We start from the raw sequence: 21,453 nt of genomic DNA on the forward strand, positions 1-21,453 counted from the left end.
TACAGGAGGGCAGACTCACTATTATACAGGAGGGCAGACTCACTATTATACAGGAGGGCAGACTCACTATTAGACAGGAGGGCAGACTCACTATTATACAGGAGGGCAGACTCACTATTATACAGGAGGGCAGACTCACTATTTTGGAGGAGGGCAGACTCACTATTATACAGGAGGGCAGACTCACTATTATACAGGAGGGCAGACTCACTATTTTGGAGGAGGGCAGACTCACTATTATACAGGAGGGCAGACTCACTATTATACAGGAGGGCAGACTCACTATTAGACAGGAGGGTAGACTCACTATTATACAGGAGGGCAGACTCACTATTATACAGGAGGGCAGACTCACTATTATACAGGAGGGCAGACTCACTATTATACAGGAGGGCAGACTCACTATAATACAGGAGGGCAAACTCACTATTTTGGAGGAGGGCAGACTCATTATTATACAGGAGGACAGACTCACTATTATACAGGAGGGCAGACTCACTATTATACAGGAGGGCAGACTCACTATTTTGGAGGAGGGCAGACTCACTATTATACAGGAGGTCAAAGTCACTATTATAGAGGAGGGCATGCTCACTATTATAGAGAAGTGAAACACTTGCAGGTGAAGTGACAGCCATGACTTTATAGAGAGGATATATAGAACATTTTTCTCATTAAATGCAGGAATGAAAAACTTACGGTAGGTGGAATACATTTAGCAAGGACACACCAAACCCTATTATTTCTTATGTGGTGTAACAATGTTTTGAGTTCTAAGTATAAATGTAGAAATATGTAAGTTTGAAGTATACCTTTGTATGAAATGGTATTTTATACCTTTGTATGAAATGGTATTTTATACCTTTGTATTAAAATATATTTAGAAACATTTAAATAATAAATAACCATGCTTATACCCCTTACTCCATCCAACAGACTTATAGGTATGGGGCATTTCATTGTGTCTACATCTTTGGTCCTGGCACTAGACTTTACGTTACTGGTAAGATATAAGCATTTGAGTTATAAACTATACTCTATAATTAGCTATATTGAATATGTTTTATATGTTTTTATGTTTGTAATACATTGCATGTTACAAAACAAAGTAAACATTTAAATATCAAATTGATTCTGTTCTTTAGTTGTTGTACCAGTGATTCTTAAATTCCCATATTCTCAAATTATATCTACATAAATGGTTTTGTTATCTCCGTACTTCTGTTCATAAAGTAATTTTAGGGATTGACATATTAGGTAAAATACTTGTCATGAGTGCAGCCTATCACATCTGTAATCATTCTGATTGTCACAGTGTTTCCCAGAGCCCAGAATGTTACCCAGAATGTCCTTTGATGAAGTTACTTTGAATGATCGTGCATGCAGCTAGTGTTTATATACAAACTGTGGTAGTATTTATATTGAGTAATGCAATTTAGAGTGCAGCAAGGGACACATCCTATTGTTTTTAATGATTAGCTCTATTCAAAAATCGATATTCAAGACTCCGGTAATATCTAGGGAACTTATTATTTGCTCTAGATTTTAATTTCTGGATACTCAATACTGATTCCTGTGAACATTGTAGCATACTTTTTCCTTCTTCTTTTATCTTACCGTCAGACACGCGTGTAAAACTCCCAAAAGTGATGGCCTATCAAGCGACCAAGACCCAAACAAATAAGAGGACCATCCTGCTGTGCCAGGCCAGTGACATGTTCCCAGACTTGGTGAGGTTTTCATGGAAGATGGAGAGAGAAGACGGCCGGTTGGTGGAGGTGCCTGAAGCAGAGAGAGAAGAGCTGGAGCAGAGGGAGGACAGGAGGGTGACTAGTGTGATCATCGTCAAGAACCGAGAGGCTGAAACAAAAAAGTACCGCTGCACTGTAAAGCATGAAGTGGGCGATGTTGATGTTGAAGACTTCGAAGTATACAAAAAAGGTTTCTCCTCATTCCATTTATGTACCTATTTTGAAGCCTCTAAAGTCAATAGGAGAAACAATAGGTTTACCTAAAAATATCTATCCGTTCCAACTTAATTTATACTTCTTTATTTTGAAATTACTTTCTATATGCACAGCTATCTGTCACAGAATTATAATAATGTTCTGGCACATCTGTCTCAGTGGAATCTTCTTTTACCACGGCTGCCTCTGCAACAACCTGTCCACCTCAGAATTATACACACGTCTCTCCTGCCGTCCACGTCCCTGATGGTAAGACACATTTACAACACTGTTGTAAACTGTTTATTAATCGTCAATACGTATTTTCATATATTTCTCACATAATTATAATGCCCAGAAGGATTGATGTAACTGTTATTGACTTTTATTTCATGGCTGGTAAAAAATAAAAACATGTTAAAATACTACATTTCATGTGCTTTTGATTCTTAAAACATTTTACTAAAAAGGTATGAAAAATATGATCACTATTACATTAATCTGTACGTCCCTTATGTTGCCTCAGGAGAAATATCATGATCTGTCTGTGTCAATGTGTGGTATTGTTGGTTTGTGTCCTTTCCAGAACTGTTGCAGTCCATGTGCAGTGTGAACCTGGCCTCTCTGGTTTACACTGTGATGATAGTGAAGAGCTTGGTGTACTGCTGTGGGCTCTCCCTCCTGCTGCTCCTCAGGGACAACAAGGGAAGTCCACCACACACCTGGAGAAAAGCTAATTAAAACCTACAGCCACTGTTCAGGAATATTGCATTACTACTACTGCAGATTTATCCAGATCTTGCCTGATGCCGTATAGCATAGAATGGATGTGGGATGTAGAGAAATGGGGACATGAATAATTGTGCATGTTGAGTCTAAAGTGTTAGTGCCTTGATGGAGGTATTAAACAGTATTGTTGGTCTAGATTGTTTAAGTTTCTGTCTTCTTTTTGCTTTTTTTTTACAAATACAGTTTATAAAAAATAAAAATAAATGATACGCTATTTTATGTAGTGCAATTTTTTGTTTGCATGTATATTTGTGTTTTATATTTTAATACTAAAACAAATTGTATTTTAATTGAATTAATGAATCAATGACTGTTAACATATTAATTAACAGATGGAAATTCACTAAATGTTTAAGGTACTATATCTAAATGGTACACATTGTCAAATAACATTTCAAAATAAAGCTCTGTATTCATTTAACAGCGTCTGCTGTGTTCTTAAACAACCTTTTGACACAGATGTTCATCTGTACTCTGACCCAGGTGGAATTAATTATTATAGTTGTGAAATGTGGTGAGTGTGTCGAGTTTCCTGGTGAAGAAAAGTATGTTTTTTACTGTGAAAAACGAGTTGCAGCATAACCACACATCGATTTCAAGCAATCAAGCCTCAGAGATACTGTATAAGCCACTGATGCATGCACTTGGAAAGATAACATTGTTCACATACACTATGATCTTCTGTTAATTTCTTAAGTGAATGTATTTTCTCTACAGTCACAACCGTAAAGGTGTGTTTACAAATCCCAAAACATTACCACTAAACATTTTAAGGTATCGCTTTAAAATGATTCTGCTTTGAAGACTCAGTAGCGAAGAGGTTATAAAGAAATGAGAAAGCATGAGCGAACACGTTGTGGAACATGCATCCCCAGTCATAGGGAACATGATCTTTCTAGGGCAAGTTTCCCTTCACAGACAGATGGGTCATTGTTAACACTGCAGCAGGGGAGCTGGAGTCCACTTACACATGTTAATACAACAATAAAGTCTGTCTCAAAGTCAAATAACACAGGGGGAAAATAACAGAAATAATTAGCAGGAAAACAAGGGACCAAAAGTTTTAGGAATTCTTCTAGGATATCTTATTTACAGATAAATTAGGAAAATCAACTTTACAATAATGTAGTAAAAAAATCAAAAACATGTGTGTTTTAGTTTAAGTGATATTATAACAGACTGTATGATTTGAGATGATCTAAATTACACAAACAACAAATGTAGTCAAAACCTTATTGCCTTGTTACATACCTGTGATCAAATTAATTGTTCCATCATAAAGCTAACTGTTGGCTGCTGGTGTTGTCTGTGGTGAATACATAGAATCAGAATCAGAATGGGATTTATTCGCCATGAAAGTTTGCACAGACAAGGAATTTGCTTTGGCAGGAAGGTGCATACAGTAAACATTGGAAAAACCACCCTAACACCCTAAGCTGACTCTAGATGAATATTATCTCAAAGTAAGAATAAGTCTGTTGAACAACAATCTTTGCTATTTTGTATAAAGAGATATCTTGTGTTGACTAAACGGGGAACAGACTGACAAATGTGCTTTTTGGATACTTAGTTTAGAAAGATCTTATTTAACGTCAACAGTGCCCTCTAGTGGCTCACAAAGAGGAATTGTTGTGAGGTCGGTGTTCTATGTCAGGAACGAGAACACACACTACACTGGCCCACCAGTGACAGTAACTTGACAATTGGCAAGAGATAACAGGAAATACACTTAGGACATATAAAGAGCTGCATTCTGGAATCCCCTTTTTAACTAAACCAGCATCTACTAGCTAGCTAAGGTCCCAGTAGCAGTTTCATAATTTACATTTACTTGTTCAAGTGAATTGACTTGTTAACCAAATAGTATTAGGCTATATCTGATAATACAATGCCAGATATTTTTTAAACTTCCAAGCTTGATATTATGGACTAAAAGATTGACAGCTGCACATGCACTGAGCAGTAGGCTATTCAACTTTTACAGTCAAAGGTATTTCACAACAATGTAAAAGAACCAATAGTGACGGCCTATCAAGCGTCCGGTTGGTGGAGGGGCCTGAAGCAGAGAGGAGACGTCTGGTTGGTGGAGGTGTCTGAAGCAGAGAAGAGACGTCTGGTTGGTGGAGGTGTCTGAAGCAGAGAGAGAGGACATCTGGTTGGTGGAGGTGCTTGAAGCAGAGAGAAGACGTCTGGTTGGTGGAGGTGCCTGAAGCAGAGAGAAGATGTCTGGTTGATGGAGGTGTCTGAAGCAGAGAGGAGACGTCTGGTTGGTGGAGGTGCCTGAAGCAGAGAGAAGATGTCTGGTTGGTGGAGGGGCCTGAAGCAGAGAGAAGATGTCTGGTTGGTGGAGGTGCCTGAAGCAGAGAGGAGACGTCTGGTTGGTGGAGGGGCCTGAAGCAGAGAGAAGATGTCTCCCCCAATAAGTTGTGTTCGATTCTCGAACCTGGCTCATACTACTAGCTTTTTCAAGGTATACTTTTTCCTGATTTTTGCAAAGATTGAAACCAATCTGAAATGGGTAAACTAGCAGCCCATTTATTTGCCTATGTCAAGAAAAGTTGCCTGGAAACGTGCTCGCGGATACGAACAATGAACGAGCACAAAAGGAAGCATCAGCAAATCGCTGATTTACCTGAGCTGAATGAGAACAAAGAAAAAGGGCTTGATAATCTACAGCTGCCTGCCTTTATTGTAGCACGTTTTACAAATGGTTGCACATACATGACGGTTGTTTGTAGAGTCAATTACAGTTATTTTAAATCAGATTTAACCATTTTGTAATGAACGCTATTATGCTCATGGCATGACAAACGTAATTATAGCCTAATATAATTAGTTATAATGTCGTGGCATGTTACAGCGTCATATATTGTTGACATCAACAAACAATTTAATTGAATACAAAATGTATGGAAGAAAGGGTTTTACTCCGCCCCTTCACTAACAGAAAGGCTACGTTACATTATACAAATAGTAAAGTAAGCAAACGGCGCTTAATCGGCCGTGACTGACGTCAACGCAGCAAATCACGAGAAGCTGAAATGTCCCACTTCACAGAGTCGTTTTCAACTCCTCCCCGATTGCAAGCGGCCACTCTCGCCGGTCGTTTCATGCAGCGTCAGTCCATGTCGAACGCACCTATTGTCACAGAAAATAAGAAGACATTCCTTGAAACATTTACTTATTTATTATTTTGTATTTCAAACAGTTACGTTTTTTTAACAAGTATGTATTATATGTAAAAATATGTCTAATTAAATGTGCTAAATGAATGAAACGTTAAATATATATATTGTCCCTCTCTGACTCAAGTTCCCTCCCATTGCAACGCCCTCCAAGTAAAGAACTGGCCTCCTTCACGTCCGCTTACGGAAAATAAACATTCTGGCTCTTGGCAAGTCAAGAACCATTCTCGTCTCTGGTATCATAAGAGAAACTAAAAATGTCAGGAAGAGGTAAGGGCGGCAAAGGACTAGGTAAAGGAGGCGCCAAGCGTCATCGCAAGGTTCTCCGTGATAACATCCAGGGTATAACTAAGCCCGCCATCCGCCGCCTTGCTCGCCGCGGTGGTGTGAAGCGTATTTCAGGCTTGATTTACGAAGAGACTCGCGGTGTGCTGAAGGTGTTCCTGGAGAACGTCATCCGTGATGCCGTGACCTACACCGAACACGCCAAAAGGAAGACCGTGACCGCCATGGACGTGGTTTACGCCCTCAAGCGCCAGGGACGTACTTTGTACGGCTTCGGCGGTTAAATCATCCTCACGAATATCAACCGAAATTCAACAAAGGCTCTTTTAAGAGCCACCCACATGTTACAGATCAGAGACTTTGTTTCCATAATTAGGGTGTCGATTAGATTTCAGCCTATGAAATTACTTTCAAATCTATGGCATTTTTGACGATGAAGTCACAATATACAACGCTGAGTTGAGTAGCCTAGTTTTGTCCTCAGTGTTTGGCGCAATTGAATTTAGATTCAATGTCGGTCTGTAGGCTTCTAATCCATTTTAGTCTAATTGAGCACCAATACTACCGGTGGTCAGTGCGTATCCAAAGTATTTGAGCCAATTGTATTGTAAAAGGGGGCATTATTCAAGGTTCTTCTGCTAATAGGCTACTTGGCTAAATATGACTAATAGCTGGATGCATGGGGGTTTGCGCGTGGCACTGCAACCAAACGAAACTTCAAAGTTGACGTCATTAACCATGTGTTTCTGGTTAAACTACGCGGTAAACTGCTCAGGGATTTTGGCGCAACTTCCTAGCTTTTGAGTTCCCGCATCTCCTCCAAGCATACAGCAAACATTTCCGCTGTGACATAAATGATTGGTGAAAATTAGGATTGTCCAGTGTAAAAAGGTTTCTAATATTTCCTTTCAGTTATCATAACTGTCAGTTTATGATTACTGACAGAGAAGGGGGCAATCGGTAAATCTCACGCACGCGCAGCAGATTTCAACATAGCTCACGAAAGTCACATCCCAGCGGAGTGCAGCGACAAGCAGGAGGCGTGCCTCAAAATTAGCATGTCTCCCGCTATATATACTGGGTAACCAACCACTGCTTCCATCATTCGTTTCAGAGAAGCAACGAGACTTTACCATGCCTGAGCCAGCAAAGCCCGCGCCTAAGAAGGGCTCCAAGAAAGCCGTTTCCAAGACCGCAGCAAAGGGCGGCAAGAAGCGCAGAAAGTCTAGGAAGGAGAGCTATGCTATCTACGTGTACAAGGTACTGAAGCAGGTCCACCCCGATACCGGCATCTCATCCAAGGCCATGGGAATCATGAATTCCTTCGTCAACGATATTTTTGAGCGTATCGCCGGAGAGTCGTCTCGCCTGGCTCACTACAACAAGCGTTCAACCATCACCTCCAGGGAGATCCAGACCGCCGTCCGCCTACTACTCCCCGGTGAGCTGGCCAAGCACGCCGTGTCCGAGGGCACAAAGGCAGTGACCAAGTACACCAGCTCCAAGTAAACAGACGCTCCTTCAAATTCACCCCAAAGGCTCTTTTAAGAGCCACCCACTTGCCTATAATTGAGAGAAATCCATCGTATGTTTGTCTTAATGGATATTGACCAACTTAACCTTCATGGGCAGGTTGTTCAACTTATATACAGCCAAAAGCGTATGTTTCCCGACGCCACCTTTTTTGAACCATTTGCTTTGATTCTTTTTTCCCAGTATGATTCAGTATAGTGGACCACGCCTGAATTGGCACCGATTGCGGAGATGACCAGGGATGCTTGTTTTGTCATTGTAATGATTCAATGTGTGTAGCAGACGTTTTTGCCCAAGCTACCTCATCATATGAAAGTAGGCTGCTGCAAAACACCACGGATCATAACAGTATTTCCGTAGTCAGTCAAGGAATGGGCTGTATTGACTAGCCACATCGCAAGTATCCACATCAGCTACCAGGCGCGGTGAACAAACCAAATCCTGTAGGCCCTACGACAGTGCAAACGATGTCTCAATAGGTTAAGCACAGCGCAACAATCTCGATAACAATGTTGGCTATGATGAACGCTAAATACCACAGTGCAAAAGGAACTTATCGATTCCTCAACAACAATCTTAATGTCTTACTGTAACGGAGTGAGAACCGTGAAACTCACTCCTCAGGTATGTAGAAGGCCACCCGCGTCAACGAGCTAGCTCTTCTTTGGCATAACTAGTTGGAAAGCTACTGGTCGCGCTTGGCAAGTCGGAGGTTCGTATACCGTGAGCGGCAAACTACCTTGTCAGACGGAGCGTGGCTACGGCTCGACAGGTCACATTACAGTAGCGTTGTGTCTGTGTAGCCCAAGCCTCCGTGAATGTGATATACATTATTGATACGTTTGCTTATCAGATTATTCTTTCAACGTATGTAAATACTCAATAAGTACATATAATTGCTGTTTTATTTTAAATGTGTAGGCTAATCATGTGCCGTTGGCAACACTTGCAGCTGTGTTGTTCATCAATGTCATCGGGCGCGCGACTTCAGCGTCCTTTGGAAAGGCGCGAATGGAGAGACGCGACTCAACGGAGAAAGAGTAGCCTGGCGAAATCGAACTAGCGCAGGACACAAATATCTGTTTGGGGTCTTTCTATAAAAATGGTGTTAAGATACATCATTAAAATAAAACAAAACCAGTATAGACCACGATTCTGCAATAGTATTACTATAACGTTGTAGCTACACTATGCGTTTCAATTTAGGCTACTTGACTTCAGCGTGCAAAAATAACTACAGTGACTCCTACTGTATAAGATAATTCACAATTAACGTGTACGTTGATAAACAGGTGCATGAATGTATAGAGCTCAAAACACAATTTACTAACCTGTACAGGTCCGTATCATAGAAAATAATAGTTCTTAGCCATGCGGCTGAATCTGGACAATGTCTGCATAGGCTACAGTAGCCTGTCAACATCCGATGAAACACAAACATCAGTTCACAATATTTTCGGGATTATAGGCATTTCAAAGCTTCTGATGGACAACTAGCCAGTTATGTTTCCTATCTAGCACTCGTTTCTGACCCAGTAAAGCATCTACCAGTCGATGAGGGTGTACTCCAAACATTAAATAGTATGGTGAATGACCTGTCGTGGCATGGGTGTGTCACACTGTATGCATAGACCAGCTCTGGCAAAAAATCAGGAAATTCAGGCCACCTGCGTTTCTTTTCTGGCGACAACGTGCGCAAGAGGTCGTGGAGCGTCCTGTTGAACCACTCACACTGTGCATTACTGGGGGTGATGGGGAGTAGTGCGTGTTTTCTTAATCCCATATAATTTGCACAGCTCCTGAATGACATCGCTCTCAAAGTTTCAGCCCTGATCTAAATGCAATCTCTCAGGCAAATAACAATTGTTAATAACAATAATAGTCCGATTTTAACCTTTTTATATTTCGCTGAGACATCTTTAACTTCTCCCTCAGCCTGTCTGTACTCTCCACGTGCTTCAAGAGGACCACCAAAAACACCAAGATCACCTGCATGAATGACTATCGCCTGATAGCACTGACCTCTGTCATCATGAAGTGCTTCGAGCGGCTAGTCAAAACATTAATTTGCTCATCGCTGCTTCCCACGCGGGACCCTATGCCCTTTCCATACCGGTCAACAGGTCTACAGACGATGCCATCTCCCTGACTATGCACACCGTTCTCTCCCACCTGGCCAAAAGGAATACATATGTGAGCATGCTATTCATTGACTACAGCTCAGCATTCAAAACCATCATCCCCTCCAGACTCGTCACCAAGCTTGTGGTCCTGGGACTAAGCATCTCCCTCTGCAAGTGGATCTTCCACTTCCTGACGGGGAGGCCACAGGTGGTGAGAATCGGTGACCGCACCTCATCCACACTGATCACCAACACAGGCACCCCCCAAGGCTGTGTGCTCAGCCCTCTCCTACAACACACAGTTCCAACCTCCTTGTTAAGTTTGCTGACGACACAACCATTGTGGGCCTCATCTCTGACAGTGACGAGTCAGCCTACAGAGGAGGTTGATACCCTAACATCATAGTGCCAGGACAATAACCTCTCAATGTCAGCAAGACTAAGGAGATTATTGTGGACTCTAGGAGGCGGCAGGAGGAGGAGCATGCTGCTTCAGGTTCCTTGGGGTGAACATCAGCAATGATCTCACCTGGTCTGCTCACACGGTAGTTAAAGCTGCCTGGGAATGCCTGTTCTTCCTCAGGAGACTGAGGAAGTTTGGACTCAGTCATCCTCACTAACCTTTACATTACATTTAGTCATTATGTTTTGTCATTTACAGATGCACAATAGAGAGCATACTGACTGACTGCATTACAGTGTGGTATGGGAGATGCACAGACAAGGGGTGCAAGGCCCTACGTGTGGTCAGGTCTTCTGAGTTCATCATTGGCAGGAAGCTTCCAGCCCTACAGAACACCTACCACACACAATGCTTCAGGAAAGCTGACTGTTACCATCCATCCTTCAGTCTTTTTTCCCTGTTGCCTTCTGGTGGGCAATACTGAAGCATTCGGTCTCGCACACGTAGATTGGAGAATAGTTTCTTTCCAAGAGCCATCAGGCTTCTGAATGGACACTGATATATTCTCACCACTTTCTCACTAACCACTTTACACACTGTCACTTTCAGCTACTGGTTGTATCAGCATTGCACTAATTGTTACCCCACTTGTCTTTAGGTTAGTATAGCTTTAAACGGTTAGTATAGGTTATTATGTGTATTACAGGTTTAGTATACTGTATTGTATATTATTTTGTATATTTAGGAGTTTTAATTGTGTCATCATAGATGTAATCTCTGTTCAGAGTACTTATATGTTATGCCAGGTTGCTTTGCGTTGTCTTGCGTAAGAATTTCAGTGCCCAGTCTGACCTTGTGTTGTTCTGTTTATCTGACAATAAAAGACTTGAACTGGAACTCAGCTAACTATCAGACTAAATGGTTAAACAGTGGTGGTGAAAACCAATCTTCCTGTGGACACATAAAGCAACTTAAAATACATTAAATTATATTGTCCAAACATTGAAAGCAGGTAGCCTGGCTGCCAGCCCAACTTCTCCCGCCCACAAAAAAATGTGTTCGGGAAGTTGGGTCTGGAGTGTCTCGTATTGGGGACAACTACAGAAAACCCAGAATCAGGACGGACCAATGAAATTGCCAGGGCGGGCTTTATACGATGATGGACAGATGATCAACAGTAACATAATCAACAACGTCACGAAAGAGCCCTTGGGTTGAATTTGTTTTCAACAAATAACATAATAAGTTGCTCTGATTGGTTGTAGGTCTATCCAATTGAGCGTAGAGGCATTTGTTTTACGAGTTCGGTTGAAACAAGCTCCGTACTCAAAGCCCAACGGAGAGTTTTCAGACTCATATTCTGACTAGAATTATGAGTATGACAACGTCAGGCTAGAAAGCAGGCACAAGGACAAGTAACTTTAAGTGCAAAAACCTTGCTTATTATCAAAATAGTAAGAAAGTCAATACATTATGACAATGTAACAAAGTCAATACAGAAACAAACGCTACCTTCAGAGCAAGCAATAACAAAGGTATTTTAAATGCAAATAAACCTAGCGCACCTGAGCAGTAGTAGGCTAATCAAACTCAGTGATCGGTTTAGCTTCTGTTTTTGTTGATCCATCCTGAATACTAAAATAGGGACGCCAGCTAGAACGTTTGCCTAACACATACTAATTCAAATTGCCCATCACCGGTACTCGGTGGCTGCAGTAGGCCAAATAGGCCTTTGCATGACAAGAGAATATGTAAACACATTTTGGGCCTCTGCACGACAGCGGCGTCCATCCTTGCAGACGGGCTAAACGTCACACGCACCAATGCAATTCTTACGAAGGTAACGTCGCCGTATATATGTCGCCGCTATCAAAGTTCCCTCACGTATGTTGTGGACTCAATTTGCTCTCTCTATGGTCCAAGGTCAGTTGATGGGGACAATAAGGATTTCTCCAAGTCGTAGTCGATTATAACAAAGGTCTTACTTTATTGTGCCCGGAACAGAATACATTCACCAGGCTCGCCTCAGCTCTGAGACCAACCTAAAACTTTCATAGTTACGCAGGACATTTTATACAGGATATGCACGTCATCCAAATATTTAATTGGCAATCGGCCTGGACCCCTGATACACAGATGGCCCTGTCCCTCATTACATGTTGTTGCGCACTTCAGCCACTCCAAGTCTTTCTGACCTATGAGGGTATCAGAGCATACTTCTTCTTTTAAGGCAATGCTCTGAGGCAGTTTGGCAAACCTATCAGCCCTTGCCGGCGCTGTTAATAGATACCAAAATGAGACATACTGTTCTACCTTGCATCCTGTGCTACAGTAGTTTGCATGAAAACTACTACACGTACTACATCGCCACGTCGCCGGAATCACCTCCATTGGGAACCAATGATAAAAAGGCTGAGACGACACGCACCGTGTGGGCAAAGCTAGTATACAGTGCATGCTGTTTGGGTGTGTCACCCCCCATAGTGGAGAGGGAGTTCCTTGACGGAGAGGGCGTTCCCTGTGTGCGTGTCCGTAAAAACGCAGAAATATAAATCGGCCTGAACAGTGGTCAGGTGAGCGTCGAAGAGAGACTGTGAGAAGAGATTCAAGGATTGGCTTTCTGGCAGGCTACTCCTGTTATATTTACGTTAACATTGAGTGAATAATAAACGACAACATTTAATTATATAACACCCCTTTGTACTAATGTTGAAAATGTAGGCTATAGTATTTCTAACGTTAACGAGACTTTGGTAGCTCTGGAACACGGAGTTGTCTGTTTGCTAGTAATATCAGACATTCATTCGTGCTTTTAGCAACAGGCAGGAGCATCGATAGTAGGGCTTTCCCCGACTAAGATTTTCTTTGGTCGACCAAAACTTGACTAAAACGTCTGAAAATCGACTAATCGAAATTTGAAACTTTTTTTTTGACTCTGACTCAATGGCTGCTGGACTCCTATCACCAGTCCTGTTGTAACCGAATGCCGATGGTATTAGTATCTCTTGCAATGCAGGCCTACTACAAAATAAAAATATTGTTTGTCTAACATGCAAAACATCAGAGCGTGCTTATCACTGCCTGAACTTGCAGCAACTTGTGGCTTACGTAGAAGCTGAGTGGGGAACGGTGCAACAGAGAAATATTTTGTTGTCTTGGCAGGAGAAGATAATGTCATTCGATTTGGATGTGATTCTTATAATAGGCATATTCATTTTTCAACCCAGCGCGTTAGCATGAGCGAAGTAAGGCTAGGCCAACTTACATTTTTCAGGTGGTAGGCTACTTTTACCTCCCGAATAAAAGTACCCCACGGACAAATCCTCAAAATCTAATAAAAGTACCTTCCGGAATAAAGGACCCCCCGAAAAATTGCCAAATCAGCATGCAAACTGTGTCCATATGTTATCAAAATGTGTTCCTACCAGTGTAAGTGTGCATCTTTTACTGTCGCTTGCAATCAGGAATAGAAATGGACAGCAAATGTAAGTAAGTAAGTAAGTAAGACTTTATTTATATAGCACATTTCATACAGGAATTGTAGCTCAAGGTGCTTTACATAAAATCAACAACAAAAATAATACAAGTGATAAAAGTAATAGATCTAAAACATATAACAAACCAGACTAGCCGCACTCTATCTGCGGTCTCTCTAATCCGTCTTGGATCCGAGCTGCCTTGTGCAGTTTCCAAACATACAACAACCCAGACAAGCCGCACTCTATCTGCGGAGTAAAATTATAATAATAAAAGAAACTACAGAATAACAAAATACAATAACTCAACAAAAATGGATAAAATGTAACACATAAGCAATAGTGCAAGTCAAACACAAGCCGCAATCTTTGCGGGAATGCAAAGCAAATCTGTTAAAACAATAATATAACTACTACCAGTTGTAAGGCCCTTCTGAGATAAATAAAATAGTTAAATGCTTTGGTAAAAAGGTAGGTTTTAAGCTGTCTTTAAAAAATGTATAGCGTATTTGCTTCTCTGATATTTATGGGTAATTTATTCCATAGTTTTGGGGCGTAATTGGCAAAGGCAGCATCACCAATCTTCTTATGACTGCTTCCGGCGACCTCTAATAGGCCTGCATTTGATGATCGAAGTGTTCTAGCTGGTGTGTAGTTTATAAGAGAGTTAGCAATGTAGCTAGGTCCTTGTCCATGTAGAGCTTTGAATGCGAGGAATAGGACCTTAAAGTCAATTCTGAAGGTAACAGGGAGCCAGTGTAAAGTAGCTAGGACAGGACTAATGTGTTCTCTCCTTTTAGTTTTGGTTAATAATCGAGCTGCAGAATTTTGAATGAGCTGTAGTCTTTCAGTGTTTTTTTGGGGAAGACCAGCAAAAAGTGCGTTACAGTAGTCCAGTCGGCTGGATATAAAAGCATGAATTAACTTCTCTGCATCATTTTGGACTATGAATGGTCGTACCTTTGCTATATTCCTCAGGTGAAAGAAAGCAATTTTGGTCACTTTATTAATGTGGGAGTTGAAATTCAAATCTGAGTCCAGGATTACACAGAGACTTGTCACCTCTGGTTTAAGCCAGGGGGTTAAACTTACTAAATTCTTAGTAAGCATCTCTCTTTTGGATTTGGGGCCACATAGTAGGACTTCAGTTTTGTCTTTATTTAATTTAAGAAAGTTATCATTCATCCATTTGTTTATTGCCAAAAGGCAGCTGGTAATGGAATTGATGGCCGTTGCATCGTTGGGGTCAGTGGATATATATAGTTGTGTGTCGTCCGCATAGCTATGGAAATTCATGTTATGTTCTCTGATTATGTCACAGAGTGGTAACATATAAAGAGAGAAAAGTAATGGACCTAGGCAGCTTCCTTGAGCAACCCCGTAGCAGTTCTCATGTTTCTTAGACCTATGGTCTCCTAAACTGACATAAAACTTCCTTCCTGTGATACATGATTTTATCCAGTTCAATACACTATCCGTGAACCCAATAAGCTTTTCCAGTCTATTGATTAGGATGTTGTGATCAATGGTATCAAATGCTGCACTGAGATGTAAAAGGATAAGGATAAAGACTTTATTTGCATCAGAGTTTAGTCTGAGGTCGCTAATTATTTTGGTGAGAGCAGTTTCAGTACTGTGATATTTCCTGAAACCTGACTGCGAGACTTCCAGAATGTTATTTTCTTCAAGAAAATGATTTAGTTGGACTGAAACTATCTTTTCCAGTACTTTACTAATAAATGGAAGGTTTGATATTGGTCTGTAATTTGCAAGTAGACTGTTATCCAATTTGGGTTTCTTTAATAGGGGCTTTACAACAGCTGTTTTGAAGGCATCTGGGAAGACGCCAGTTCTAAGGGATGTGTTTATGATCTCTAGCACAGGACCTGAGACACTATCAAACACTCCCTTAAAGAATGTTGTGGGTATAAGATCAATTTCTGAGGTTGTGGAGTTAGATTCACTGACAATTTTTGAAAGTTCATTAAGTGTGATACAGGTAAATGTGCTCATGGTTATGTTGCAGAATCTACTGATGTCAGTTTCGACCCCACTATTACTAGTACTAGCTTTGATCAAAGTTATTTTGTTCTTGAAGAACAAAGCAAGCTCTTCACATTTAACTGCTGAGGATGGCGGGGGGGTGGAGACAGTGTTTAGCAGCTGGTCAATGGTGGAGAAAAGAACTGCCAGAGTTTCTGGCATTTTCTGTAATAATGTTGGAAAAATATTCTCTCCTCGCTAGACGGATGGTTTCGTTGTAGGTGGTTAGTGTATCTTTATAGATATTGTAGTGGATAGTGATCTTTGTTTTCCTCCATTTTCTCTCTGCTGCACAGCATTTTCTTTTCGTTTCACAAAATTTTGTATTTCTCAGCCATGGGGAGGTTCTGCTTGTGGACTTCTTTTTGGTTTTCAGTGGTGCAACAGAGTCTAACACAGATAATAGTGCATCATTGAGGTTCTCTACCATTTCATTCAGAGAGCAATCATGATTAGTTGGTTCATATAGAGCAAATTGTTCAGAAAATGTCATCATAGCTGTATCGTCTAAATATCTTCTTTGGACTAAGAATTATTTTGTGGTTTTTGTTGGGATAATTTCCACATTAAAAAGTATACAATGATGGTCTGAGAGGGGTAGATCAGTTATTCAGATCAGAGATATTATTGATATTTAGTCCAGTTGTTATCACTAGATCTAGTGTGTTTCCGTGCCGGTGTGTTGGGTCTGTTATGTGTTGAGTTAGATTGAGACTGTCTAGGAGATTTAAGAGCTCAATAGTTCTTGGGTCGGCTTTTTTAATTTACTTGGATATTTAAGTCTCCGTTTAAAACTACTTTGTCATATATAGTGACACATAGTGATAATAGTTCAGAGAATTCTTGTATGAATATTGGCGAGTGCTTGGGTGGCCGATATATAATGGCAAAAAGTATTGATTCGGTTTTGAGCTCTATAGCAAGATATTCATATGAGGTGAATTCACCTAGCTCAGTGATTTTGAACAATAGTTCAGAGGAGAAGATAGCTGCGACTCCTCCACCTTTTTTGGATTTCCTAGAAACTTGGTGGAAGCTGTAATCTGGCAGACATGCTTCTATCAAAGTTGCTGTTGCCGTGTCGTTGTTTAGCCAGGTTTTTGTTAAACAGATGCAGTCTAATTTGTTTTCTTTGACCAGATCATTAACTTGAAATTTTGTTATTTAGTGATCTAACATTTAGAAGGGCCAGTTCTGTGGGGTATTAACAGATAAAACAGGGGTTGATACATCTGTTTGAAGAATATGGATAGTTCTGTGACTTCTAACACTAGTTTCAGGTTTGTAACCATGCATTTTACCATGCCATGTTCTGTTTGTGATGATGACCGGTATGTCTAATGAAATAGCATGGTGGCTGTCCTGGCGTAGCTTTTCGTTGGGAAAGTCTATATTACTGAGCTGTTCCATCACAGGGGAATTCTTCCGGGGGGTGCAGATCTGTGCAAGGCCCATGTCCTTGCAGGAGGCTGTTTGAATATTCTGTTCTGTTCCATGGGAGGTTGTTTGGAATGTGTCAGTCAGCTTAGACACAACAGGGATAGGGGGAGCAGCTTGATTTGTGGTCAGGAGCACGTGACTGATGTTTACTGTTTGTAGTTGAGATCCTCTACGGTTTGGGTAGGGTCTGTCAGCTTGAAAACGGTCTGCACAGTTCCAGAACACATTGAAATTATCGATAAATCTCAGTTTGTGTGCCAGACAGACAGATGCCAACCATGTGTTGAAAGATAGTAGTCGACTGAAGCCTTCTTTTCCTCTTCAAAAGCATGCAATTGGTCCACTGATGAATACATCTTGATATCTGTTGAGTGTGTTTAGTAGCTGGGTGAAATGTTTTTTAAGTATCTCAGTGCCAGTTTTCTTGTGTAGGATATCAAACGAGCCAGTGTGGATGATAATCTTAGGGTTGTTTGGTTTATTGTTGAGGATTGTTAGTACCTATGACGACAGTTCCTCGACAGATGTGTTGCTAAGACAAATATTTTCTGTCTTTGCCAGTTTAACATACGTTTAGTCTTTTTTTTTGTGCTGTCATGGCATCTCCAATCAAGATAGTGGCCATATGTGGTGTTGTGTTTGCATTTCTAACGTTTGCCTTATTTGTAGCTGTGGAGCCAGTTCTTATATTATTTGGGTTAGCAATGATAGGTCCTTGTGCCAGACCAACGTTAGCCACTGTGTCAGTGCGAGCAATAGATTCTATAGTGCTAGCAGCGTTAGCTCCTCTAAGAGCTGATGGGCTGTGGATAGTCTTAGCATACCTTGGATCTTTATAATCCTGTGATATTGTTGTCTGATTAGACTTGATAGGGGGTCGAACAGCGCCCCGAGAGGGGCTTGGAGTAAAATGGGGGACTCCCGTCGTAGCAGACGATGATATGTTGGATTTGCATGTGTGTAGTAGCTACCATCATGGTGTGTCTGCAATCCAGGCTCTTCATGTTGGTTAGCTGCGGGGCTAGCACTCCTGTGCCTCTTCGCCTTGGATTCCACACACAAGGGAGAGAAAGTTCCCAGTGGTTCAAATCTGTTTCTGAGTGGGACAGGAGGAGAGGTGATGTGGGAAGAGTCTCTGCCTCACTTTTTTGGCTTTTTATCCTTGGCGCCAGTCCCATCTCCGATGAAGGTAGAGGCAGCGCTAGGCCTCTTTGGTTTAGCGCCGAGAGCAGGCCATGACTCATCTGGTCCATCGGCCGGTGGAGAGAAAGCTGGTTCCAAGGGTGGCTCATTAGCCGGTAGCTTAGCCTCCGGGCTAGGTAGCATGGAATCTATAAAGTCTTCATTCTCTCTGATATCTAAGAGGGTTCTGACTCTTAACTCCAGTTCGACTATCCTCTGAGTAAGTTGTTTGCAGTCGTTGCAAGCCATAGTTCTACAGGGAACACGCTTTACCTTGCTTGCCTGTGGTCAGTCTGGGAGAGCAGCCCAAAATACTTCTGTTCTCCTTGGGCTTCAGTCCCTCAGGTTGTTCCTTTTTGTGGTTGTAGTCAATTCACTTGATTTTGAATAATATCATCGAAAACTATCCAAATTACTGAAACTTCAGAGCATTTCTCTGTGAAGCCAAGCAGGGAAGGTCAGGGGAAGGAGAGGGAAAGAAAATGTGACTGCCTTCGTTGAGAGCAAGATAAGTAAAAAAGAGCAAGAACTGTACCATTGCTAGGACAAAACTTCAACACTTGTAGTTTGGAAATACATAATCATTGTTAGAAAATGTCAAAAAGAGGCTGTAACAAATATATGGTAGTACTTTTCCTCAAAAACGTAGTCAATATGACTGCAACATAAAATGAAAAACACTGGAAATACATATTACAAAAAAAAAAAAAAAAAGAGGCTGTCTAGTTACAAACATACATGTACTAGTACTATCACTTTTCCTAAAGCAGCTTACAGTCAACATGACAACCACTACCAAACAAGGCATTTCTAGGAAAATACTTCAATGCCTGTAGCTTGGAAATACATAGTTACACATCTGTCAAATAACAAACATGCCATGACTACTGGTATACCTCAACAAACTTATAGTAGACACGACTGCTGCGCAGCACAATTGCAGGTGCTGTGATATTTCTAATGACATCATCTTGCAGCACCTCATATTCGGCGTCTTGTGCGGCATACAATCCTGAACTTGCACCAGTACTAGTTACACCTTCAAACTATCTACTGCAGTTCACAAGTATAAAAAAGTAAATACCATGGGATTTTTATTTGACAATGAGAGGTTCGTTGTCTTTAGGTTGTGACTGTCATGCTGGTGTGCTGAATGGGAACCGTTATGTGAGTGTACAGTAGCTAGAGCTAACATCAGAGCCATAACGAGGCTGTGGTTAACATTTACTAGCTTGCACTGACAACCAGTTGGTAGCTAACGTTGTTAGCTAATGTAGGCTAAGCTACTTGCCAGTAGCTAGCTAGCTAAGGTAGCTAACGTTTTCACATCAAAGAGTTCAAATTAATCTTCCCTTGCGAAAAAAATCCATGGAATTTTCTAAAATTATGTCTCAATTTCCCCCCCAAAATTAAACGTACCGTCCGAAATAAGAACATACCGGGTGGATTTTTCGAGTCACCCGGTACTTTGTAAATGTACTTTTAAGTAGTAAGTAGGCTATGGCAGAGTTTGTAGTGCTGCGGCCAATTGTGCTCATGCCGTGTGCAAAATGCCAAAACAAAGCGCAGATTAACAAAAGGGGAAACAGTAACACCTTTTCTTTTAAATTATATATTTTTAGAGTTGCTTTATTTGTCTTAAATAATATAATCTACAATTTCTTTAGAACATTAAGTTAATTCAGTAATGATGACACAAGGGGGAATCAGATCTCACACTGCCATTCGACAGCTCAACTCAAAAAAATCTTTGTCGACCAAGAGCATATCGACCAGAAAATCGACTAGTTGACTGAGTGGGGACAGCCCTAATCGATAGCAAATACAATGGTAAAACTGTGTCCCCACCAATGTTCAAACCAAATCTACACCTTTGCTGTACATACAAAAATAAGTTATCAATGTATATGAATTCAGCAAATTAATTTTAATTTTGTGTCATATCCCTATAACTAATGATTCTGGTTCCGATGGCTAGGACCTGCAGTTCCTAGAAGGAATTGTGTTTACTAGCCTACTACTAGACTAAAAAAACATTAAAGTTAGCAGGTACATAAGATTACGCTACCGACAAAATGTACCTGTCAGGGTCTTTGGAAAGCGATGAAAGGCATAAATACTGTAGTTGTTGCAGTTGATTGCCGAACACTGCTTTCTTTGAGTCAACATGAACTTCGTTGTCATATTGTGTCTCTTTCTGTGTAATTGTTAGAAGTCTAGCAGGTATGTAACTGTTACTATGAGTTTTCCAGTAATTTCAGATGGACTTGGAATTTTCACCCCACAATGGAGGCGCGCTACCAAAGCGTCCCCTAGTGACTGTTACCAAAAAAGCATCATAGTGTCGCCTATTGTGCTTCTATACTCTTTGTCGCCGTCGTACTCTTCTCCCACACCAGGCACCGTGGTTCTCTGCCACTATAGTTATTTTTTCACTCTCTACAACCCTAACATACTAACTATATTTAAAAAAATAACTGAAAAAAATTCTGAAACACCAATTTTGCAGGACCCCACTCCTGGTACCAAAATGTGTAGCCTGGCGAAATCGAACCAGCACAGGATACGAATTTAATTTGGGGTCTTTATTCTGAACTATAAAAAATTTCATTAAAAAACTATACTAATACTAGTAGTAGTATTACTATAACGTTGTAGCTACAGTTTGCGTTTCTATTTACTTAGACTTCGGCGTGCACAAATAACTACTGACTCCTATGTACACAAAGATAATCCACAATTAACATGTGTACATTGATCAACAGGTCAATAAATGTAGAGAGCTCAAAACACATAACTTACTAACCTGTACAGATCCGTATCAGACAATACTAGTTCGAAAATAGTAGTTTGGCTAAATCTGGACAATGTCTGCATACAGTATCTGTTAACATCCGACGAAACACTAACATCAGTTTACAACATTTTAGGTATTTATAGGCATCCATTACAATACATGTTTACACATTGATATTTTATTCCAACAATCGTTAAAATATACATATTTACCTTTTAACACAGAAACCAGACAGGTGCGTGTTCAATGAC

The 21,453-nt window shown here is 40.9% G+C and overlaps 3 protein-coding genes across 3 annotated transcripts; all 3 read left to right on the top strand.

The window, feature by feature from the left end:
• The first annotated feature begins 686 nt into the window (after positions 1-686).
• Positions 687-2,912, top strand: LOC146267663 (uncharacterized). Its single transcript, XM_084667115.1, has 5 exons — positions 687-700; positions 945-1,003; positions 1,624-1,941; positions 2,127-2,216; positions 2,533-2,912. Exons 1-5 carry the CDS (start codon positions 687-689, stop codon positions 2,685-2,687), a joined length of 636 nt encoding a protein of 211 aa, XP_084523241.1. The 3' UTR covers positions 2,688-2,912.
• Positions 2,913-6,145: 3,233 nt separating this feature from the next.
• On the top strand, positions 6,146-7,072 carry LOC146267664 (histone H4). Its single transcript, XM_084709935.1, has one exon. It carries the CDS (start codon positions 6,178-6,180, stop codon positions 6,487-6,489), a length of 312 nt encoding a protein of 103 aa, XP_084566061.1. The 5' UTR covers positions 6,146-6,177; the 3' UTR covers positions 6,490-7,072.
• A 259-nt stretch (positions 7,073-7,331) lies between these two features.
• Positions 7,332-8,180, top strand: LOC146267665 (histone H2B-like). Its single transcript, XM_084709814.1, has one exon. The coding sequence runs from the start codon at positions 7,340-7,342 to the stop codon at positions 7,712-7,714; it is 375 nt and encodes a 124-aa protein (XP_084565940.1). The 5' UTR covers positions 7,332-7,339; the 3' UTR covers positions 7,715-8,180.
• The last annotated feature ends 13,273 nt before the right edge of the window (positions 8,181-21,453 follow it).

This window comes from Hypomesus nipponensis, chromosome 11, assembly GCF_054491055.1.
Source record: "Hypomesus nipponensis isolate SF chromosome 11, ASM5449105v1, whole genome shotgun sequence".
Lineage (NCBI taxonomy): Eukaryota > Metazoa > Chordata > Actinopteri > Osmeriformes > Osmeridae > Hypomesus > Hypomesus nipponensis.